Below are 23,986 nucleotides of genomic sequence, written 5' to 3'. Positions count from 1 at the left end.
TTGGGAACGTGAAATGGTACAGCCACTCGGGAAAATAGTTTAGAAGTTTCTTAATGGGCAGCCCCCGTGGTTCAGTGGTTTAGCGCCGCCTTCAACCCGGGGTGTGATCCTGGAGACCCGGGATCCATTCCCATGTCGGGCTCCCTGCATGGAGCCTGCTTCTCCCTCTGCCTGTGTCTTTGCCTCTCTCTCTCTCCCTCCCTCTCTGTCTCTCATGAATTTATTTACTTTTTTTTCTTAAGATTTACTTCTCTTTTTTTTTTTTTTTAAGATTTTATTTATTCATTCATGAGAGACAGAGAGAGGCAGAGACACAGGCAGAGGACAAAGCAGGCTCTATGCAGGGAGCCTGATGTAGGACTGGATCCCTGGTCTCCAGGATCACGCCCTGGGCTGAAGGCGGTGCTAAACCGCTGAGCCACCTGGGCTGCCCTCTCTCATGAATTAAAAAAAAAAAAAAAAAAAAAAACTTAACATATACTTTATACCACTACCACTCAGCAACCCCAGTCCTGAGCAGTCCGCAATATGGAATTCACGTTCTTCTGGATATCCACATTTACTATATATTTTTTCCTATGGTTTTCATGACAAATTACCATGAAAGCAGGGGGGCTTAAAATAAGAGAAATTTATTTTCCCATAGTCCTGGGGGCCAGACATTCAAAATCAAAGTGTTGGCAAGGCCAAACTTAGAACCTCTAAGCAGAATCTGTTCTTTCCCTTCTCCAGCTTCCAGTGACTGTCAACATTCCTTGCCTTACAGCCATATATATCACTCTATCCTTTGCCTCTGTGGTCACATTTCCTCCTCTTCTTCTCCTGTGTATTGTATAGGAAATAATGTGAATACATTTAGTACTTACACTGATAATTCAAGATGAACTCTCAAGATCTATAAATCAATCATGTTTTGGTATGGTTGCTCTTTGGATCTATAATGTATTATATGCAGGTTCGAGAGATTAGGATCAGAATATATCTGGTTTTTTTTTTTTTTTTGAGCCACTGTTTACCTCAGTACAGTCTGCCCTCTGATCCCTCAAATTCAGGATCATCCCATGTGCAAAATACATTTACCCCATACCAACATCTCTAAAAGTCTTGGTGCTTGGCAGCATCTGCTCTAAGTCTAAAATCTCTTGAAAATATCATTAACCCAGAAGCTCCAGTCTCATCATCTAAATCATCCAAATCAGGTATGACTGAAACTGCATATGATCTATCCTGGGGCAAAATTCCTCTTGATCTGTGTGGAAAGGGAGGAAATAAAGAAAATGAGGCAGAAAAAATTATAGAAAGAAATATGGAAAGCCTCCCAAATTTGTTGAAAGATGTAATTTAAATCTTCAAAAGAGACTAGCAAAGACCAAATAGGACTGAATATGACAAAACCCCAGTTTTAGAACATCACAGATAACTTTCTGAAAACCAAAGGAAAGAGCAAATCTTGAATGTAGCCAGAGGAAAAGAACACATTGTATACAGGGAAATGGCTTCTCATCAGAAACCATGGAAGTAGTTTCAAGGACTGAAGGAAAAAAAATACAGATTATCAAAGATTCTCCATCCAGCAATAGTATCATTCAAGGATGAAGGAGCGAGAAACAAGATGAGTGCATTCACAATAAAAATTCTGCTAAAGGGAAATGATGCCAGAGCAAACTTAGATATTGTAGAATTAATGAAATATCTGAGAAATGGTCAGTTTCTAATTAGAAAGGATGATTTTTTCTATCAATTTTCTTTTTAAAAAAATTTAAATACAATTAGCCAACATATAGTACATGATTAGTTTCAGATACAGAGTTCAGTAATTCATCAGTTGTATATAACACACAGTGCTTATCACATGCCCTCCTTAATGACCATCATCCAATTACCCCCTCCATTTTAAATTTATTTAAAAATATATAGGAATGTTAAAATTGTAACATTTATGCATAAGAAATGTTAGTTATTTTCTGGCAATTATATTGTGTGTATATGTAATACATATAAGTATAGCATAATGGACCTATAGTGCTGAAGTGAGGGTAGATACTCTACTGTTTGAGAGTTGAACATGCTGTACCTAAAAAGACAATAGTTGAACATGCTGTACCTAAAAAGACAATAATTCAGTTAACATGGAATTCTATTTTTTTTAAAGATTTTATTTATTCATTCACGAGAGACACACAGAGAGAGGGCAGAGACATAGGCAGAGGGAGAAGCAGGCTCCACATAGGGAGCCCAAATTGGGACTTGATCCCAGGACTCCGGGATCACCTCCTGAGCCAAAGGCAGACCTTCAGCCACTGAGCCATCCAGGCATCCCTTAACATAAAATGCTTAGTTCAGAAGTAGGCAGAAAAGGAGGAATAGAGGTTCAAGAAATAGGATAAACAAAAACCAATTATTAAATTGTAACATCAAAATCCCACCATAATATAATATATTAAATATTAATGTATTCTAATCTAAAGGAATTGTCTATTAGAGATTTATTTTGCATTTAGAGACATTAATATAATGATAGTAAAAGCATGTTAAAAGATATGTCATGAAAATAATAAACACTAATGTTGAAAATTTGGCCATATTTATATCAAGTAAAAGAGGTTAGGACAAGGCCTATTTCTAGAGATAGTTCATAATGTTCAAGAGCCAAATTATGAGGAAGATTTAAGTATGTATGCATCTAAAACTGAGTTTGACAACACTTTCTTAATATTTAATAGGACAAATAGGGTGAAAAAGGTCAAATATCTGAGAACCCATATCAACCATATTGTTTTAATAGGTAAACAACTAAACTACAGTATGGTTATGTATATACTGTATATTACATATATATAGCATATTATTTATAATAGTATATTTGTGTATATATTATAATATACTACACTATAACACACCTGCAGTATATTTATGCTTTTCAACTATGACAATCACATATACTTTGAGTGGTTATAAAACAGCAGATAATGAATGGATGGGATGTAAACCCCAGACAGACATTTATTATTGATGGATTAGTTGAGAATCACTGTGCAGAACAGGCAGTACAGGCTTTATGAACAGCTTGATTCTAGTCCTTCCCATCAGAGGATGGAATCTTACCTTGGATAGGAGTGACCCAGGTTATTCAGTTACTAGTCATGATTTGTTTGTACAGCTCTTAGCCCTAAAAAGGGGGACATCTGCAATCTGCCAGTATGTAGTCTTCTTCATGGCAAACCAAAGTAGGTTTGGCCAGGCCATTGGCAGCTGCCCAAGTGCCAGCAGTATTGTTTAAAGCAGGGTCAGCAAACTTCTCTGTTAAGGGCTAGGAGTAAATATTTAAACTCTGCATTGTATATATTCTCTCTATTCACCTTTGCCATCGTAGTACAAAAACATCTTAGATAATACAAAAACAAGTGGATTGACTGTCCCATAACTATAGTGACCCCCCCCCCCCCCCCCCCCCGCTATGAAAAGAAGTAACAGCTTTCCATTATCCTACTGTGCTGCTTGGTCTTTACTTCATTTGTCCCAGCAAAGTTTTTCCTGTGGTTGTACAGCTGGACACCAGCAGCTTTCATCTTAGCCAAGCCATCAGGGAATCAGGTAAAGGTGCTTAAAGGAAGTTCTGTGAATCAAGGGCTATTGAACCAGTGGAATTGCTTTAGGCAGTAGAGTAGCTAATAAAGTAGCTGTAAAAACAAGATGTTTCTAGGGCCAGGCTGGAACATACTCTGGAACATACCATTTCCATTTGATTATTAGCAAGCTCTGTTGGGCCCTTAACACCGTGTTCATCATCAGATTTGAGATGACCCAACCCAGTGTTGGTCTGGAAAATCCCAAGGCCTCATGGGTCAGTTCATGTACTAAGAACTTAATAGCCAGTTAGTAGCTACCATCTGAAAAAGGGAGTGTATTTGGTTGTGGGATCAGGCAGATGGCGATGTTGTACTGGTATAACACCTCTGAGGACTTAAGCGGCCATTAAGTCATTACCTAACTTTCCTACCGGGATTCTGTTATTTATATTGTGTAACGTGGGAAAGAACTGGAAGCCTAGTAGGTGGTCTGCTCTGCGCTCTTCCCATGATCATTTTGGTCTACGTGGCAGAGGATATACCTCTGACACTTACAAGCATGTCAGTAAAATAAATTAAGCCATTAATAACAGGTACACATTCATCAATGGAAGCACAACAGTAGTACTCCTACCAAGTGACTTTAACTTTTCCTCCCTGCTGCACACTTTGCTTCATTCCAAGGTGTCTCCCCCCGCCGCCTTACAAGGATATGGACTACTTTTCCCTACAGGAGAACACGGACTAATGTACTTAATGTGCACATGTCAGTTGCTCCATTGACAACTGCCAGGCGATCACATTATATCCTCTATCTTGTTGGCAGAGGACGCTAGCCTGCAGATACTATGGGGACAGCCAGGACTGGTGGCCTTTTTCTCACTTGGACAAGTGATTATTCCCAGTGTTGTGCCACTTCTTTCCCCATACATGCCAGCATCCAGTGAGTGTCCAGGCATAAGCACCCCTTTTTTTCTGCCCACTCCCTCAACCTGACCAAGATTCACCTTGGCATTTTGGGTACCCCTCATCCTTGTTACCACTAGAGTTCAGATTACAGCAAGAGCCAGTTTAGCATTGCTTGGCTCTGTGGTATTTGTAACTCATCATACTCCCTTTTTTTAGTTCAGATTTTTATTGAAATAATTGTAGATTCATATGGATTTGTAAGAAATAGTACTAAGAGAGCCCACGTGTGCTTGACCCAGTTTATCTCAATGGGTAACATTTTACAAAAATAGAGTATATCACAACCAGGATATTAACATTGTTACAGTCCCTGATCTTTTTCACATTTCACTGATTTACTTGTATTCATATGTGCATTTGTGTGTCTGTGTGGAAATAAGTATATATGTGTGTGTTTAGGTCCATGCAATTTAATCACACGTGTAGGTTTGTGTAGGATACTGAACAGTTTCCTCACACTGCTCTTTCATAAGTAGACCTAACTCACACATTCTGTTTACAATTTACTCAGACCATTTACAGTCTTGGGCTATTATGAGTATGTTATGTGAACATAGTTTTCATTTCTTTGGCGTAGATGCCCAAGGGTGTAGTTATTGGTTCAGATGATAATTTCATGCTGCTTATTGGCATTAGGTCATTTAAAAATTTTTGGCATGTACAAGAGTGCAAAACATGTAAGAATCTTTCCATAAATCCGTACTGAATAAATGAATGATTTTGAAGAATTGAGAGGGGGAGGGATGGGCAGATAGGACAGAGGGTATGTGTGGATTATCCATCTTAACACATTTCTATTCTAAGCAACTCATTCCCAAGCAAACTTTTATTGCCATTAACCTTGTTGTGATAGAATTACAGCATTTTAAATGAATGTATCTATGAGTTTTGAAGGATAAAAATTATTGAAATGTTGTGTTGGGAATGTCTCTTGAACTTGTATATTCTTAAATAACTTCTTTTATATATTTTCCTATGAGTTTTCATTAAATACAACATCATCTGAGGGCTTAGACCTTGGCCAGTTAGTTTTTGCTCTTTGGGACTTGTCTTTATGGCTTTGGTTGCCATTCTCACAGGCTTCTGAAACTATAATACTCTTGGATTATAGACTTTTTATCCAAATACTGTCTTCTTTTGGGTCAAGCCACAGGACATTTTCATCATCCCAGAAAATTTCCTTATAGGTTTTTTTTCAGTCTTCTCCATCTGTCTTGCCCAAGGCAATCATTGCTATTACTTTATTTTTTTAAAGATGTCTTTTTATGCTTTCAAACATTTGATATGGAATTAGGGGGACTGTCATTTTTGGTCACTTTATTTTCTGGGTCTGTATTACAGACTTGAGGTCAGTATCAGAGTCATTATCTGAGTGTTCTGAAACTGCAAATTTCTTGGTCATGTTTCTCTCTCCTCCCAGTACCTACCAATCATAATCCTGAAGGTGGGACCAACTTATTTGCACTTCTTACAAGTACCTTTGGTGCTTCTTTTCACACTTAAGTTTGAGGAACTTTGCTTTAGTTTTTAGGATGTTAAAATAACCCTATTCTTTCAGGTGCCTGGGTGGCTCAGTTAGTTAAGCATCTGACTCTTAATTTTGGCTCAGGTCATGATCTCAGGGTTGTGAGATCGAGCCCTGCATCAGGCTCTGCTCTGGGTGTGGAGCCTGCTTGGGGTTTTACCTCTCCCTCTGCCCTTTCCTCACCCTCCCTCTCTCTTTCCCTCTCAAAAAAAATAATAATAACTCTATACTTTGATCATTGTTATTAGTTAATTGGGTTTTGATGAAAAATTTGAGGTATAAACTGATTAATGCTGATTTAAATGCTTTAAAATGCTGATTTCTATCCTAGATGCTTAAATGGGGTACTACTTAAGTCTAGTGCTCAAATACTCTTGTGTTATATGTAATTTAGTTTAACCTGTTTTGTGAATTAAATATATGTTTGGGGTGGGGTTTTTTAGCTTTTGATAAAATGGATATAATTGTTCTGTATGAGCATATGTCTGCTATACTAGATTTGGTTGTTCCAAATATTGTTTTGGAATATTAAATCTACAAAATACTTTAAAAAAGGATAATTCAGTTTGTTAACAAAGTATTTGTATAAATTAGAATTACTGGAATATAGCTACAATATATTTTAAGGAACAAATATATTAGCTTTCTAGAGGCCTAATGGTTTCTGATACCCAGATTTTACATCATTACAATAAAAAACAAGTGTGAGATGTTATCAATATTTCAAATAATACAGGAACTATTTAATGAACAATAAATTATATAACCTAATATAAATTTGCAAACTAATTAAACATTCTGTATTTTAAAAATTCATATCTCATCAGTTAAGAATCCTGACATTTGTATTCTTAAAAGCTCTAAATTGATAACAGTGAGTGTCTAATGAGGATTCCTAGACTAGGTACTCTGCTTGATTTTTTTCTATCATTTTATGCCACACTTCTTTGTTGAATGGAGGGAAACTTAATAAGAACATTGGTTATATGTTTACCCATTTTATATTGTAATCACTCATTTACCCCAACCCCAGATGTGAAGTGAGTCAGCATGGGCACAGATAAAATGCTAGCTTAGGCTTCTTAGCAGCTGCTTATCTTCTTCTGAGCATAGAACAATAGAGACATATCAAAGAACTAACTGACCCTTCAGTGAAACCACAAACTATAAAAAGAGGCTATAGAACTTCCCTGTAAGTGAACTAACTACTTAGTTTTTCCATTTTTTTTAAATAACAGCTTTATTGAGACATAATTCACATGCATAAAGTTCACTTTTTTAAAGTGTACAATTTAGTGGTTTTTGGTATACAGACTTGTATATCAATCACTACTATTTAATGCCAGAACATTTTCATCACTAGAAAGAAACCTGGTACCCATGAGCAGCCACTTTCCCTTCCCTTCTCCCTGGTCCATGGCAGTTGTTAACCTCTTTTCTGTTTCTTTCTCTTGGTTGGCTTATTCTGTCCATTTCATATAAGTGGAATCATATAATAGGTAGCCTTTTCTGTCTGCTTTCATTTTACATATTGTTTTCAAAGTTCATTCATGTTGTAGCACATATCAGAACTTTATTACTTTCTGTAGCTGAATAATATTCCCTGTATCTATAGACCACATTTTTTGCATTTATTAGTTGATAAACATAGGAGTTGTTTTCACTTTTGAACTCTACTGCTGTGAACATTAGTATGCAGGTTTCTGTTTTGAACATACATTTCCAATTTTCTTGGGTATCTAAGGATGAAAGTCTGTGTTTAACTTTTAGAGGACTTTCACGTGGCTGCACCATTTTCTTTTTTCCCAACAGTGTATGAGAGTTCAAGTTTTTCCACATCCTCATCAACACTTATTTTATCTTTTTCTTTTTTTTTTTTAAAGATTTTATTTATTTTTTCATGAGAGAGAGAGAGAGAGAGAGAGAGAGAGAGAGGCACAGACACAGGCAGAGGGATAAGCAGGCTCCATGCAGGGAGCCTGACGTAGGACTCGATCCCGGGTCTCCAGGCTCACACCTTGGGCTGAAGGCGGCGCTAAACCGCTGAGCCACAGGGGCTGCCCCTCTTTTTCTTTTTTTAATGATCATTCTTTTCAGTATGAAGTCGTATCTCATTGTATTTTTTATTTATATTTCTCTAATGACTAATAATATTTAGCACAAACATCTTCATATGCTCTCTCTTTTTTTAAGATTTCATTTATTTATTCATGAGACACAGAGAGAGGCAGAGACATAGAGGGAGAAGCAGGCTCCCTGCAGGGAGCCCGATGGGAACTTGATCCCAGGACCTCAGGATCATGACCTGAAAGCAGACGCTCAACCGCTGAGCCACCCAGGTGCCCCTGCTTTTTGGCGATTTCTGTATCTTTTTTGGAAAAATATCCAATTTTTTGCTTATTTTTGATTGAATTATTTCTCTTTATGTTATTGAGTCAAAAGACTTATTTATGTATTTTACATGCTGGACCCTTATCAGATGTATTATTTGGAAATATTTTATCATATTCTGTGGTTCAAAAAAAATTTTTTTAAAGATTTTATTTTATTTGTTTACTCATGAGAGACACAAAGAGAGAGGCAAAGACATAGGCAGAGAGAGATAAGCAGGCTCCATGCAGGGAGCCCCATGTGGGACTCCAGGATCATGCCTTGGGCAGAAGGCAGGCCTGCTGAGCCACCCAGGGGTCCCTGATAATATTCTTTGATGCAGGAAAGTCTTTAATTTTGATAAGTACAATTCATCTACTTTGTCTTCTGTTGCTTGTAGATGGTCTCAAGTAAGAGTCCAGTTAGGAGTCTTTTAAAAGTAACCTGTTCAAGTGATGATAGTGGTTTAGTCTATGTTGTTAGCAGTGAAAACTGAGATGTTTGAAGAGTAGGGATGTATTTTTATGGTAATTACGATAATTACAGCGAACATCTTTGTTTACTGCTTATTAAGTGGTAAGCACTCTTCTAAGTGCTTTACATGTTAATTCATTAAATCTAAAACCCTATGAGACTTGCATTATTGTTCCCATTTTGCAAATGAAGAAGCATAAGGCAGAGAGTTGTTAACTAACTTTTCCATGGCTGTGTAGCTAGTAAGTGATAGATACATTTACCCTTATATGCTCCCAGTAAGGAAAGCTTGTGATCATATATAAAGGCTTTATATATATATAGTGCTATTTCCATGTGTTTTCACTATCTTTTATAATATTGAAGTTTAATGATTTTATATTTCAAGTTGGTTGCTGTTATCCAGTAAAAAATTATGTACGTGTATGTGCATGCACATGTCTTCATGTATCTATATTTGTGTTTATGTGATATGTATGTTTATATGCACATACACATATACATATACATATCTATACATTCTTGTCTATGCATTAAGATGTGCAAGATACTTTAAAATAGTTGTCTTGAGATTGTGGGGTTTATGTGTGTATGTATATGTGATTTTCTTTCAACTAAGATTACTTTCTCCAATAGTTACATGTTAATGTTGAATTGAGTACTGCTATATTCACCTTGAAAACAAAGCAGAATGCCTGCTTGCTGTGGAATTTAGAAAAGAACTATAGTCTCATTGGTCCCTTGTTTCTAACTAATATCTTGCATAGATTCTTCATATGAGGAAGGCTTTTTGTGTAGATTCCCCTCTCTTTACTGTGAAGTATCTTATAAACCATAGGAATAATATTGACCTGAGGGTCTTACTGTGTTTTTGACCTTGACTTTAGATTTCTGAGGTCCTTTCTGCTTTGAAGTTTATGATGATTTGACAAGTTTACATTTACTACCATGATGGTGGTATAAAACGGGTCAGCAAACTATGGTCCATTGGCCATATGTGGCCCTATGTTTTTGTACATCTCATGAGCTAAGAATGGTTTTTATAAACATAAGCCTTGGGATCTATTTGATGATAATAATAATACTAGCTTTGAGCCCCAAATAAACAAAATATTATCTACTGTAAAAAACAGACTCCATTCTTCTTTAGTAGACTTACATTACAAAAAATTCTATTTGGTAAAAAAATTTTGTCAAAATTTGTTTTCTTTCTTGTTATTTTAAGTACCTACATAGTATCCTTGGTTTTGTTTTCTTGCCTACAAGGCCTAAAATTTTGGCCCCTTACTAAAAAAGTTTGCTGACTCTTTTCTGGAAGAAACCTGTACTTGTCCCATGTTCACCTTCATTCTTTGCTCCAGCTTCATACCAGTTTGAAATGCTAAGTTGGAGTATATCTTTTGCTGCCCAGATCTGCTTGGATTGGGTCAATTCCTGACTACAGGATAGTAAATTAAAAAAAATCACAATTATCAAAGTATGCTTGCTTCCTAAATTTGAGGGTAGGTGTTTTGATAGTCTTTTTTTTTGTTACTGTACTTGTTTAAACTTCTGTTTCTAACAATTGCCTGATCTGTACTTGGTAAATATTATTTGCCATGATATTTGGTACTGTAGCACTAAAACAGAGATACACCTCCCATCTAGCTTTCCTGTTTTGTGATGAGAAAATCTTTACTAGAAATATCATTACAGGGGGATCCCTGCGTGGCTCAGCGGTTTGGCACCCAGGGCGTGATCCTGGAGACCCGGGATCGAGTCCCACGTCAGGCTCCCTGCATGGAGCCTGCTTCTCCCTCTTCCTGTGTCTCTGCCTCTCTCTCTCTGTGTCTCTCATGAATAAATGAATAAAGTTTTTAAAAAAATATATCATTACAAAATTGAGGTGCAAATATCATGCAGATGATGTCATTATTTTATTACTATTTTGCCATCATATATAGTCTTTCTTGTCTTTAATAACGTAGGAACGACCACCCAACTTGTTTGATAACACCAACAGTTATATCATTTTGCATTTTGTGAGAAGATGACTTGTTATCCTCTATGTTATTTAAAGGATTAAACCCTCTCTGTCTCTTGACAGCTAGTATCTTCTCTGTTCATTTAAGTATCCTGATGTGTCCTTAAGGTCATAGAGCAGAAGCGCTTCTTTAAGAACAGTTTTCTAAGTAAGCATTGAAGTGGAATTCTGTTTTCCTGCCTTGGTACTGATTGTTAGCACCACTTTATATCAGAAGTATTTTTAAAATGAAAGAGGAAACTTCTTTTCACTGACAGACTAGGAAGCAGTCTTTTTTTATATATAATTTTTTTTTATTGGAGTTCAATTTGCCAACATATAGCATATCACCCAGTGCTCATCCCGTCAAGTGCCCTCCTCAGTGCCCGTCACCCAGTCACCCCAACCCCCCCCCACCTCCCCTTCCACTACCCCTTGTTTGTTTCCCAGAGTTAGGAGTCTCTCATGTTCTGTCACCCTCTCTGATATTTCCCGCTCATTTTCTCTCCTTTCCTCTTTATTCCCTTTGACTATTTTTTATATTCCCCAAATGAATGAGACCATATGATGTTTGTCCTTCTCCAATTGACTTACTTCGCTCAGCGTAATACCCTCCAGTTCCATCCACGTCGAAGCAAATGGTGGGTATTTGTCATTTCTAATGGCTGAGTAATATTCCATTGTATATATAGACCACATCTTTCATCTTTCGATGAACACCAAGGCTCCTTCCACAGTTTGGCTATTGTGGACATTGCTGCTATAAACATTGGGGTGCAGGTGTCCCGGTGTTTCACTGCATCTGTATCTTTTGGGTAAATCCCCAGCAGTGCAATTGCTGGGTCGTAGGGCAGGTCTATTTTTAACTCTTTGAGGAACCTCCACACAGTTTTCCAGAGTGGCTGCACCAGTTCACGTTCCCACCAACAGTGCAAAAGGGTTCCCCTTTCTCCACATCCTTTCCAACATTTGTTGTTTCCTGTCTTGTTAATTTTCACCATTCTCACTGGTGTGAGGTGGTATCTCATTGTGGTTTTGATTTGTGTTTCCCTGATGGCAAGTGATGTGGAGCATTTTCTCATGTGCTTGTTGGCCATGTCTATATCTTCCTCTGTGAAATTTCTGTTCATGTCTTTTGCCATTTCATGATTGGATTGTTTGTTTCTTTGGTGTTGAGTTTAATAAGTTCTTTATAGATCTTGGATACTAGCCCTTTATCTGATATGTCATTTGCAAATATCTTCTTCCATTCTGTAGACTGTCTTTTAGTTTTGTTGACTGTTTCTTTTGCTGTGCAGAAGCTTTTTATCTTAAGTCCCAATACATTTTTGCTTTTGTTTCCCTTGCCTTCATAGATGTATCTTGCAAGAAGTTGCTATGACCAAGTTCAAAAAGAGTGTTGCCTGTGTTCTCCTCTAAGATTTTGATGGATTCTTTTCTCACATTTAGATCTTTCTTCCATTTTGAGTTTATCTTTGTGTGTAGTGTAAGAGAATGGTCTAGTTTCATTCTTCTGCATGTGGCTGTCCAATTTTCCCAGCACCATTTATTGAAGAGATTGTCCTTTTTCCAGTGGATAGTCTTTCCTGCTTTGTCGAGTATTAATTGACCATAGAGTTGAGGGCCCATTTCTGGGTTCTCCATTCTGTTCCATTGACCTGTGTGTCTGCTTTTGTGCCAGTACCACACTGTCTTGATGATCACAGCTTTGTAGTACAACCTGAAATCCAGCATTGTGATGCCCCCGGCTCTGGTTTTCTTTTTTAATATTCCTCTGGCTGTCCGGGGTCTTTTCGGATTCCACACAAATCTTAAGATGATTTGTTCCAACTCTCTAAAGAAAAACCTGTATTTTGATAGGGATTGCATTAAATGTGTAAATTGCCCTGGGTAGCATAGACATTTTCACAGTATTAATTCTTCCAATACATGAGCATGGAATATTTTTCCATCTCTTTGTGTCTTCCTCAATTTCTTTCAGAAGTGTTCTGTAGTTTTTAGGATATAGATCCTTTACCTCTTTGGTCAGGTTTATTCTTAGGTATGTTATGCTTTTGGGTGCAATTGTAAATGGGATTGATTCCTTAATTTCTCTTTCTTCAGTCTCAGTGTATAGAAATGCCACTGATTTCTGGGCATTGATTTTGTATGCTGCCACACTGCTGAATTGCTATATGAGTTCTAGCAATCTTGGGGTGAAGTCTTTTGGGTTTTCTTTTTTTTTTTTTTAAGATTTTATTTATTTATTCATGAGAGATAGAGAAAGAGAAAGAGAGAGAGAGAGAGAGGCAGAGACATAGGCAGAGGGAGAAGCAGGCTCCATGCAGGGAGCCCAACATGGAACTCAATCCTGGGTCTCCAGGAACACGACCTGGGTTGATGGCGGCACTAAACCGCTGAGCCACCTTCGCTGCCCTCTTTTGGGTTTTCTATGTACCGTATCATGTCATCTGCGAAGAGGGAGAGTTTGACTTCTTTGCCAATTTGAATGCCTTTTATTTCTTTTTGTTGCTTGATTGGTGAGGCTAGGACTTCTAGTACTATATTGAATAACAGGGGTGAGAGTGGACATCCCTGTTGTATTCCTGATCTTAGAGCAAAGGCTCCCAGTGTTTCCCCATTGAGAATAATATTTGCTGTGGGCTTTTCATAGATGGCTTTTAAGATCCTGAGGAATGTTCCCTCTATCCCTACACTCTGAAGAGTTTTGATCAGGAATGGATGCTGTATTTTGTCAAATGCTTTCTCTGCATCTATTGAGAGGATCATATGGTTCTTGTTTTTTCTCTTGTTGATATGATCTATCACGTTGATTGCTTTACAAGTGTTGAACCAGCTTTGCATCCCGGGGATAAATCCCATTTGGTCATGGTGAATAATCTTCTTAATGTATTGTTGGATCCTATTGGCTAGTATGTTGTTGAGAATTTTTGCATCTGTGTTCATCAGGGATATTGGTCTATAATTCTCCTTTTTGGTGGGGTCTTTGTCTGGTTTTGGAATTAAGGTGATGCTGGCCTCATAGAACCAGTTTGGAAGTATTCCATCCCTTTCTATCTTTTGGAACAGCTTTAGTAGAATAGGTATTGTTTCTTCTTTAAACGTTTGATAGAATTCCCCTGGGAAGCCATCTGGCCCTGGACTTTTGTGTGTTGGGAGGTTTTTGATGACTGCTTCAATTTCCTCTCTGGTTTTTGGCCTGTTCAGGTTTTCTGTTTCTTCCTGTTCCAGTTTTGATAGTTTGTGGTTTTCCAGAAATGCGTCCATTTCTTCTAGACTGCCTAATTTATTGATGTATAGCTGCGCATAATATGTTTTTATAATCGTTTGTATTTTCTTGTAATCTTACCTTTTTCATTCATGATTTTATTAGTCTTTTTTGTTTTTAAGAAGGTTAGCTAATGTTTTATCTATCTTATTAATTCTTTCAAAGAACCAACTCCTGGTTTTGTTGATCTGTTCTACAGTTCTTCTGATCTCTATTTCATTGAGTTCTGCTCAGATCTTTATTAACTCTCTTCTTCTGCTTGGTGTAGGTTTTATTTGTTGTTCTTTCTCCAGTTCCTTTAGGTGCAAAGTTAGCTTGTGTATTTGAGTTTTTTCCAGTTTTTTGAGGGATGCTTGTATTGCAATGTTTTTTCCTCTCAGGACTGCTTTTGCTGTATCCCAAAGATTTTGAACGGTTGTGTCTTCATTCTCATTAGTTTCCATGAATCTTTTAAATTCTTCTCTAATTTCCTGGTTGACCCTTTCATCTTTTAGCATGCTGCTCTTTAACTCCATGTGTTTGAATGTCTTCCAAATTTCTTCTTGTGATTGAGTTCAAGTTTCAAAGCATTATGGTCTGAAAATATGCAGGGGACAATCCCAATCTTTTGGTATCGGTTAATACCTGATTTGTGACCCAGTATGTGGTCTATTCTGGAGAAAGTTCCATGTGCACTTGAGAAGAATGTATTCAGTTGCATTTCGATGTAAAGTTCTGTAAATATTTGTGAAATCCATCTGGTTCAGTGTATCATTTAAAGTTCTTGTTTCTTTGGAGATGTTGTGCTTAGAAGATCTGTCATTTGCAAAAAGTGCCATGTTGAAATCTTCCAGTATTAGTGTATATTATCTAATTATGTCTTTAATTTAGTTATTAATTGATTGATATACTTGGCAGCTCCCACAGTAGGGACATAAATATTCATGATTGTTAGGTCCTTTTGTTGGATAGATTCTATAAGTATGATGTAGTATCCCTTTTTATCTCTTCCTACAGTCTTTGGGATAAACTTTAATTTATCTGATATGAGGATTGCTACCCCTGCTTTCTTTTGAGGACCATTTGAATGGTAAATGGTTCTCCAACCTTTCATTTTCAGGCTGGAAGTGTCCTTAGGTCTAAAATGAGTCTCTTGTAGACAGCAAATAGATGGGTCTTTCTTTCTTGCTTTTTTATCCAGTCTGGAACCCAGAGTCTTTTGATGGGATCATTAAGCCCATTCACCATCAGAGTTACTATTGAAAGATATGAATTTAGTGTCATCATAATACCTATTCAGTCCCTGTTTTTGTGAATTATTTCTTTGGGCAACCTCTTTTTTTTTACAGAGTCCCCCTTAACATTTCTTGCAGAGCCGGTTTGGTGGTCACATATTCTTTCAGTTTCTGCCTATCTTGGAAGCTCTTTATCTCTCCTTCTATTCTGAATGAGAGCCTTGCTGGGTAGAGTATTCTTGGCTACATGTTCTTCTCATTTAGGATCCTGAATATATCCTACCAGCCCTTTCTGGCCTGCCAGGTGTCTGTGGAGAGGTCTGCTGTTAATCTAATATTTGTTCCCATATAAGTTAGGGATCTCTTGTCTCTGTGGCGTTAAGGATTTTCTCTTTATCTTTGGAATTTGCAAGTTTTACTATTAAACGTCGAGGTGTTGAACGGTTTTTATTAATTTTAGGAGGGGATCTCTATCTCCTGGATCTGAATGCCTGTTTTCCTCTCCACATTAGGGAAGTTCTCAGCTATGATTTATTTAAATATGCTTTCTGGTCCTCTGTCCCTTTCAGCGCACTCTGGAACCCCAGTTAAACATATATTTTTCCTTCTGAGGCTGTCATTTACTTCCTTTAACCTTTCCTCATGGTCTTTTAATCATTTTTCTCTTTTTACCTCAGCCTCCTTCCTTGCCATCAACTTGTCTTCTATGTCACTCTTTCTTCTACCTCATTAACTCCCGTCGTTAGGACCTCCAGTTTGGATTGCATCCCATTTAATTGATTTTTAATTTCGGCCTGATTAGATCTAAATTCTGCAGTCATGAGGTCTCTTGAATCCTTTATGCTTTTTTCCAGAGCCACCAGTAGCTTTATAATTGTGCTGAATTGGCTCTCTGATATCAAATTGTAATCCAAATTCTATAACTCTGTGGCAGAGAGTACTGATTTTGATTCTTTCTTTTGTGGTGAGTTCTTCTTTCTAGTCATTTTGCTCAGTGCAGAGTGGCTAAAAACGAGTTGTATTGGAAAAAGGAAGATAAAAAAAAAAAGAAAATACAAAAACAGAAAGAAAGAGGGGTATCCTCTGGTTCTATATACTCTAAATCCCTCGACTTCCCCAGAAGCTTTCCAGTGCTGCCCAACTAAGAACTTGCTCTTCCACTGTCCTTCCAGCTGGTCTTCTTGGGGAGGGACCTGACCTGCTGTGCTGACTCTCACCTGTGTGCATGGCTCAGTGGGAGCTGCTTATCCTGTGAGGCCCCTGTTCCCTGGTAGCCCCACTCCGTCTCAGGCACAGGGTGACACCAGGAGAAGCAACAATACTGGTGGCAGCCAGCTCTCCAGCTCTGGAGTCAGCTCCCACAGTAACTACCACAGTCTCCCAGTTTGTACTGGCCTGGATGCTCTAGTGGCAGGAGTGCTGATCTGCACAGTTCGGGGTGCCCAGCAGCAAGAGGGTCCTCGCTGTCCTGTGTCCTCCGCACCTCTGCCTTTCCCGGGGGTAGCGCAGGATCCTGGGCTGTGTCCGGTCAGATCTGGTCCGGTCCGATCTGGGGCCTGTGCTGCTGGAATCGCACTCCTGGGGCTGTGGCTCAGTTACTTCACTTTTTATATTTTACATTCTCATGAGTTCTCATGAGTTTCTTACATGTCTTCTTCTCCTGAGGTTGTGAGCCCAAAGATTCTTTTTTTTTTTAAATAAAAATCTTATGCACATGAAAGAACAAGCAGATGTGTATAGTTGTTCCTCAGACCATGAGACTATGTCTGGCTCCTTCCTCTTAACTTTTCCCAAAGGTTATTTTTTATTTACCTCTTTTTTTTTTTTGTATATTTTTTATTGGAGTTCGATTTGCTAACATATAACATAACACATACTGCCCATCCCATCATGTGCCCCCCCAGTGCCCATTTCTAATATTTAGCATGAAACTTAATATTTGCTCATGAAGGATTGAATTAATACCTTCACTTATATTGTATAATGTTTGTTTTTATTTTTACTACTTTATGCTTGCTAGAAGGCAAATTAATTTAGAGAAATATACCTGACTCATATATTTTTTGTAGCTCTGTGATGAAACTGCCTAGGTCCTGATTTTTGACCTGACACTGTGTGCTGTAAGGGACAAAATTCTCTACTCGAAAACATATCAAATCCCTGATAGGGAGTTTTGATCAATATTTACCATGAGAGGCACATGGGGGGCTCAGTGGTTGAGCATCTGCCTTTGGCTCTGGGCATGATCCTGGGGTCCTGTGATCAAGTCCTGCATCAGACTCCCCACAGGGGAGCTTTTCCCTCTGCCAATGTCTCTGCCCCTCTTTCTCTCTGTGTCTCTCATGAATGAATAAATAAAATCTAAAAAAAAAAAAAAATTCACCATGAAACTCATCTCAGTAGAGTTTCATCTCTACTCATCTGTAGAATCAAATTTTTAATTTATAACTTGATATTAGGTAAATTTGGTAACAAGACAAGTATTCCTATTTATACCTGGTGATATGTGTGTGATATGAGATAAATCCAAATAGTTTTTCTCCCCCCTTAAAAAAAAATTAAATTCAGCTAATTAACATATCAATCCAAGTAGTTGCAATCATTTTTGTGTTTTTTTCCCTGTCCATTCCTAGGTACAGGACATCTGCTTCAGCCACGACTGTCGCTGGGTCGTGGTCAGTACACTCCGGGGGACTTCCCACGTTTTCCCCATCAACCCATACGGTGGCCAGCCTTGTGTTCGAACACACATGTCACCACGAGTTGTGAATCGTATGAGCCGCTTCCAGAAAAGTGCGGGGCTGGAAGAAATTGAGCAAGAACTGACGTCTAAGCAAGGAGGGCGCTGTAGCCCTGTTCCTGGTCTATCAAGCAGCCCTTCCGGGTCACCACTGCACGGTAAACCTGATTTTCTCTCTCTTCACTGAACCCTACCATCCTTCTCTTATTAGCCTTACTTTCTGAGATATGGGATAAAATAACTAAAACATTTTTTCCCCTGATCTTTTTATGCAAAGAAAAGGTCTTAGGCTCATTTTGGAACATTCTTAATTTATTAAGTCAATAAATTGAAATCAATATAGGAACAGTGATCTTTGCCATGCTAATTTTTTTTAACGTATAAGGCATACTTTGTGTCGTATGCATGGAATATAAAGTTCAAGAGTATTTTTATAAATTTATAGATTAAATCACATACGTATAGATTTTTTCCAGAAAATTCTTTCTCTTACCAGAGTCAATACTATATAGTTCATTAAGAAATACTTGTGGGAGAGGGATCATTGTGAGTCATGTATTTTAGAGCAGTATTTGCATTATATTTTAAAATATGTCTCTAGGGATTGTGTTTGTGAGATTAATTCACTTCTGTGTAGGTTTACTTCATTAATTTCCATTGCTCTTACATAGTTCATTGTACACATTTTTTTTTCTTTTTCTTTTTTTTTTTTTACCACTGCTGTTGATCTGTATTTGGTAGGTTTCTGGTGTTGGGTTAATATATGTAGTGATGCAATGAAAGTTTATTTTATACTTGTTTCTTGGTGCTAATGTGTACTCATCTTTTAATGGAAATGCTGGATGTGTATATGAATCTTGACCTTGGTAGATACCAGAATGTTGTACCACTTTACTTCCACTAGAATGACAAAAAAAAAAAAAAGAAAAAAAACTTGTTTATATTAGACGCCATTTTTTTTTTTAAGAGCATTGCAGGTTCTCCTTGATAGATGACCAATTTAGGTTTTTAAGAATAGGAAATTATATAGAGACATAATGGTTACTACAGAAACCAATTTTTATTTATTCAGTTGATCTGAAATGTCCATAAAAATGTTAGCAATTCAATGGCATTTAGTACATTCACAATGAACCACCACTTTTAACTAGTTCCAAAACATTTTCCTCATCCAAGAAAACCACATATTCTTTTTAAAAAATATTTATTTATTTAATTATTCAAGAGAGAAAGTACGTGCACCTGGTGGGAAGGGATAGAGGAAGAGAAAGAAAATCTTAAGCAGTCTCTGAGTTGAGTGAAAAGCCTGAAGTCGGGCTTGACCTCTTGACTCTGAGTTCACAACCTGAGCCGAACCCAAGAGTTGGACCCTTAATTGACTGTGCCACCCAGGCACCCCAAAACCACATATTCTTTAAGCAATTACTACCTATTCTTCTCTACCTAAGCCCCTAGCAACCACCAATCTGCTTTCCATCTCTGTGAATTTACCTTTTCTAGATATTTCATATAACTGCCATCATACAATAGGTGATCTTTTGTTTCTGGCTTATATGATGTAGTGTGTTTTGGAGGTACAGCCACTTTGTAGTATATATCGGTACATTACTTTTTATGCTCAAGTAATATTCCACTGTATGTATATACTATACTTTTACCTATTCTTCCACAGATGGATATTTGGGTTGTTTCCACCTTTTTTGCTGTTTTGAATAGTGCTCTCATGAACATGGATGTGCAAGTATTTGTTTGAATCCCTCTGCAGTTCTTTTGGATATATGCCCATCCTTATTTGTTTTAGCTTTTGCTTAAACATATATCCCTTGGTAATACCTAATCAATTCTAGATAGGTATTTTTTTGTAGGACGTTTTAAGGTAGGCTGTAAACATATGTTGGTAAATGGATCCTGGGGAGATCTGTAACTCAAAAAAATTCAGGACTTCTGTTTTCTCCTTAGATGATGCTTTATGCTTTGGCACCATTATTCTTATAAGAACACTTGTTTTATTTATGTTTACTTAATTTAACTAGTGATCTAAGATCTTCAAAAGGTTGAAAATCTTTTTAGAATCAGTCCTAGGTTAAGTCATTTTAAAAAGCACTTGGAATTTAAAAGGAAAAAAAGCTTAGTAAGCTATGGGATATTTGTTTTCAGCCATTTGCAAGAAATCTTACTTCAGGAATAATTACTTAAACTTTTAGGTGTAAATATTTTGTCATATAATTAGTTCATCGTACAGGTTCTTTGAGGACCTTTCTCTTTGTGTTGAGTATTTTTCTTAGTTAAATTCCACCAAACACTTTATGGAAAAAGATTCAGAATGCATGTGGTGCAGCTAGGTTCACCAGAGAACAGATATAATATAATAGTAAAAAATTAGGAAGGATTCATAGTCCTTACATTTACATATATTCAGAAAGTCTTCTTTTGAGCTTCTTTTCCCTTCCTGTTCTTCCTTCCCTATTAAGCTTACCATATACCAGGTTTTGTGCTAGGCTTTGATTATAATGTACAAAAAAATTGAGGTAACCTCTGCTCTCATGTATCTTCTAGTCCAAGGGAAAAGGCAGAAATTAAATAACCATGAACAAATAACTTGCAGTGTATTTTTGTAGAAGGGTGCAAGGTTCCAATCAATTAAGGATTTGTCATTTGTGAAAGAAGAAATAATTGAAGAACAATACTTAATTTCTGAGTAAAAATAAAGGATTTTCTCTTGGCTTTATTGCTTTAACAGCTTTCTTCCCTTTTTTTGTGTGAAGCCAACAGAAGGTGTCTCAGAGAAGAGATTAAACTGTTTGACAGTACTGCTGTACTTAACATTCTCTTTGAAAGCAAGGAATTTCAGGAGGCATTTTCCTCCTGATAATGTTTTAAAATTTTATTATGTTGGAATTCCATCCCATTCCTCTGTATATAGTATTTCTCATTTTTGAAGTGAAGACATTCGAGTGATGGTCATTTTTCTCCATGTTCTTTTTGTGTCCTACATGTCAAAACAAAATGGGCATTGTTGTTGGTCAGTTCTAAAAATAATGTATTTACAGTTTGTGTGGATAAACAGTCTGATGCTGGTCAAAACAATGTAAACCTTTGAACAGGGAGGGATTCATCTTGAAAATGAATCATGCTTTGGCGGTATTACCATTGTTTGTGCTCTTTTTAGCAAAGTAAAGGAAACTGTTAACTAGAAGTTGATATAGGGATATTTCCTTTTTGCTCTCTGGAGTTAATCCAGTTTAGGTTAGGATTATTTTATCTTTTTGCTATTTATTTATTTATTTATTTATTTATTTATTTATTTATTTATTTTACTTAACAGAGGATGTTTATTTATTTGAAATATATTCTCTCTAAATATCTCCTTCATTTCCTATCTTGCTGCCTGGATTTTAGTTTCCCTGAGGGTTCTTAACTTAAAATCCATGAACATGCATAGGGAGAAATTATGTCTTTGTGTTTACCATCCTCTAATGAAAATTAAGCCTTTCCTTTTATTTTGAATATAGACAACACATGACAGTAATATTAGTAGTACTTGTGACATTGTCACCAATAAAAACACAGATACATCTGTATCGCATTATATTTAAAAATATATATATCTTGAAATGTTTTAAGTTACTGAACATATTTTGAAATATTATGTTCCTCATTGCTTTGGAATTATGTTATGTAATAAAATTACTGATTTAAATATTTATTATACACAACAGAACTTAATTTTTATACTATATTGATAACTATGTTTCTATATTTTTTTTGTAGTTCTACTTTATTCCTTGCATTTATAAGTTTTATTCTGAAAAAGAATCCACAGGCTTTCCCAGACTGTCCAAGTAGTCCTTGGCACAAAAATGATTAAGAATACGTGATCATCATTTCTTACCTCATCTGTTTCGATGTCCTCCAACCTTTCACAACTATCACAGGCATTTCCTTTGTTATCCATAAATATTATCCTCCACTTTCCTGCATAAAATCTTTCAGTGTCTCATCATTCTTTTAGAACATTAGAGAAGGTCCCATCTTGTTTCTAACTCCTTGCCCCATCGCACCTAGTTTTTTGTACCCTTCCCTGAATATGTCACATGTTCATTTCTTGGCACCTTTCTTATTTATATTCTTTTCTCTATTTGAAATAATTATTACCTCCTTGAGTGCCTACTAAAACCCTATTTCATTTTGATCTAGCTAAAAATAATGCTTCATTTCTTAAGCCTCTCCTAAAAAATCTCAATGTTGTGTCATCTGTATCAGTCTTGATATTGGCACTTTGAATATACTTGTAACATATTATAATAATATGTTTACTTGTTCATTAACAAGTAACATATTGACTTCCATTAGATTGACTTCTATGAAAATCGGGTCTTTTTCTTGTTTGTATTTTGTATCTTGATGTTTCATGAAGTATTGGTAAAATGTAGATTCTAAGGCTTCGAGCCAGAGTTTTCAAACATCTTTAAAGTCCTAATAAAAACAATTGAGATTTAAATCATTACTGCTCAGAATGAAGAATTTTCATTCATGGTAACATTGCTTTTCATTTTAACATCTGTGAGATACATTCATTTATTCAACAACAATTAATGTTTACTATGTCTAGGCACTGTTCCTGAGCCCTAGGAATATAGTAGTGAACAAAAGAGGAGAACATCCCTGTTCCCATGAAGCTGACTTTCTAGTGGAGTGAAATGAACCATGAACAGGATGGATGGGTGGATAGATGGATAGGTAGGTAGTTTTATGTGCTATGGAGAAAAATAAAGAATGGAAGGGGGAATAGAGAAAGCCTGGAGAGAATTTCACAATTTGAAATTAGAAAGCTTCCTACCAGGGCTTACTGAGATGATGATATTTGAACAGAGATCTGATGGAAGTATGGGAGAAAGTCATGCAGATATTTGGGGAACAAGTTTGAGGTGGAAGGAACAGCCAGTGTAAAATCCCTGTGCCAGGAATGTGCCTGGAGTGTTCAAGGAAAGGCAAAGAGGACAGTGTGGCTGAAGCACAGTATACACGGAGCATATTAGCAGATGAGGTCATGGAGGAAATGTGGTTAGATCCTTTCAGCCTCTGACTCTTACTCAGAATGAGATGGAAAACTGTGGAGAGCTTTGAGAATAAAAGTGATGTGGTAAGACAGTGTTCTAGCAGGATTGAAACAGAGATCTGTATTGAAAATTCAGTCTAAGGTTGACAAAGGTAGAAGCCTAGTGAGACTAGTTAGGAGAGTATTGCAAAAATCCAGGTGAGAGAAGACAAGGCTTAGACTAAATTGTTTATAATGGAGATTGTGAGTAGTGATTTTATTCTTGATACGTTTTGATGGTAGGGTCAACAGAGTTTCTGGTATATGTTATATCAAGTATGAGAGGAGAGGAGTCAGGGTGATTAGTAAGGTTTCTGGCCTGAGCAGCTGGAAGGATGGGGTTATCTTCAAGTGAAATGAGGAACACTGTTAAAACAGGTTTGGGGATAGGGCCAGGATCAGAAGTTCTGGATGTTTACTTTAAGATGTGTCTTTGACCTCCTAGTGATATTAAGTGGATAGCTCAGCCTACAAGCTTGGAGTTTGGTGGAAAGGGCTAGTCTGAGGATAAATGTTTGGAAGGGCTAAGTAAAGCCAAAGGCTGGATGAGATCATAAGTGAGTTGAGTGAATATGAAAAAAAGAAGATGAAGATGTCTCAGGACTGAGCCCTGGGTCTTCCGCCATTAAGTAGATAGTGACGTAGAAGGAAAACCATACATGAGAAATCCTGGAGGCCAAATGAAAAAAAAATTTTTTTTCTGTGAGACGGGAGGGAACAGTATGTCAAATTCTGCTGGTAGGTCAATTAAGATAAA

At 37.0% G+C, this 23,986-nt stretch overlaps 1 protein-coding gene across 14 annotated transcripts in view; it reads left to right on the top strand.

Annotated features, from left to right (window-relative positions):
* Positions 1–23,986, top strand: part of BCAS3 (BCAS3 microtubule associated cell migration factor) — a 591,457-nt gene that overhangs the window by 221,342 nt on the left and 346,129 nt on the right. For all 14 annotated transcript variants that reach the window (XR_007413014.1, XR_007413013.1, XR_003133737.3 and 11 more), the window contains exon 15: positions 18,025–18,289. Coding sequence is in view for 11 of the 14 variants with exons in the window: in XM_025440686.3 (XP_025296471.1) it covers positions 18,025–18,289 (265 nt within the window). In the remaining 3 variants the exon portion in view is untranslated. The remainder of the gene's footprint in view (positions 1–18,024; positions 18,290–23,986) is intronic.

This window comes from Canis lupus, chromosome 9 (genome assembly GCF_003254725.2).
Source record: "Canis lupus dingo isolate Sandy chromosome 9, ASM325472v2, whole genome shotgun sequence".
In the NCBI taxonomy this organism is placed as follows: domain Eukaryota; kingdom Metazoa; phylum Chordata; class Mammalia; order Carnivora; family Canidae; genus Canis; species Canis lupus.
This window is presented reverse-complemented; position numbering and strand designations above follow the sequence as displayed.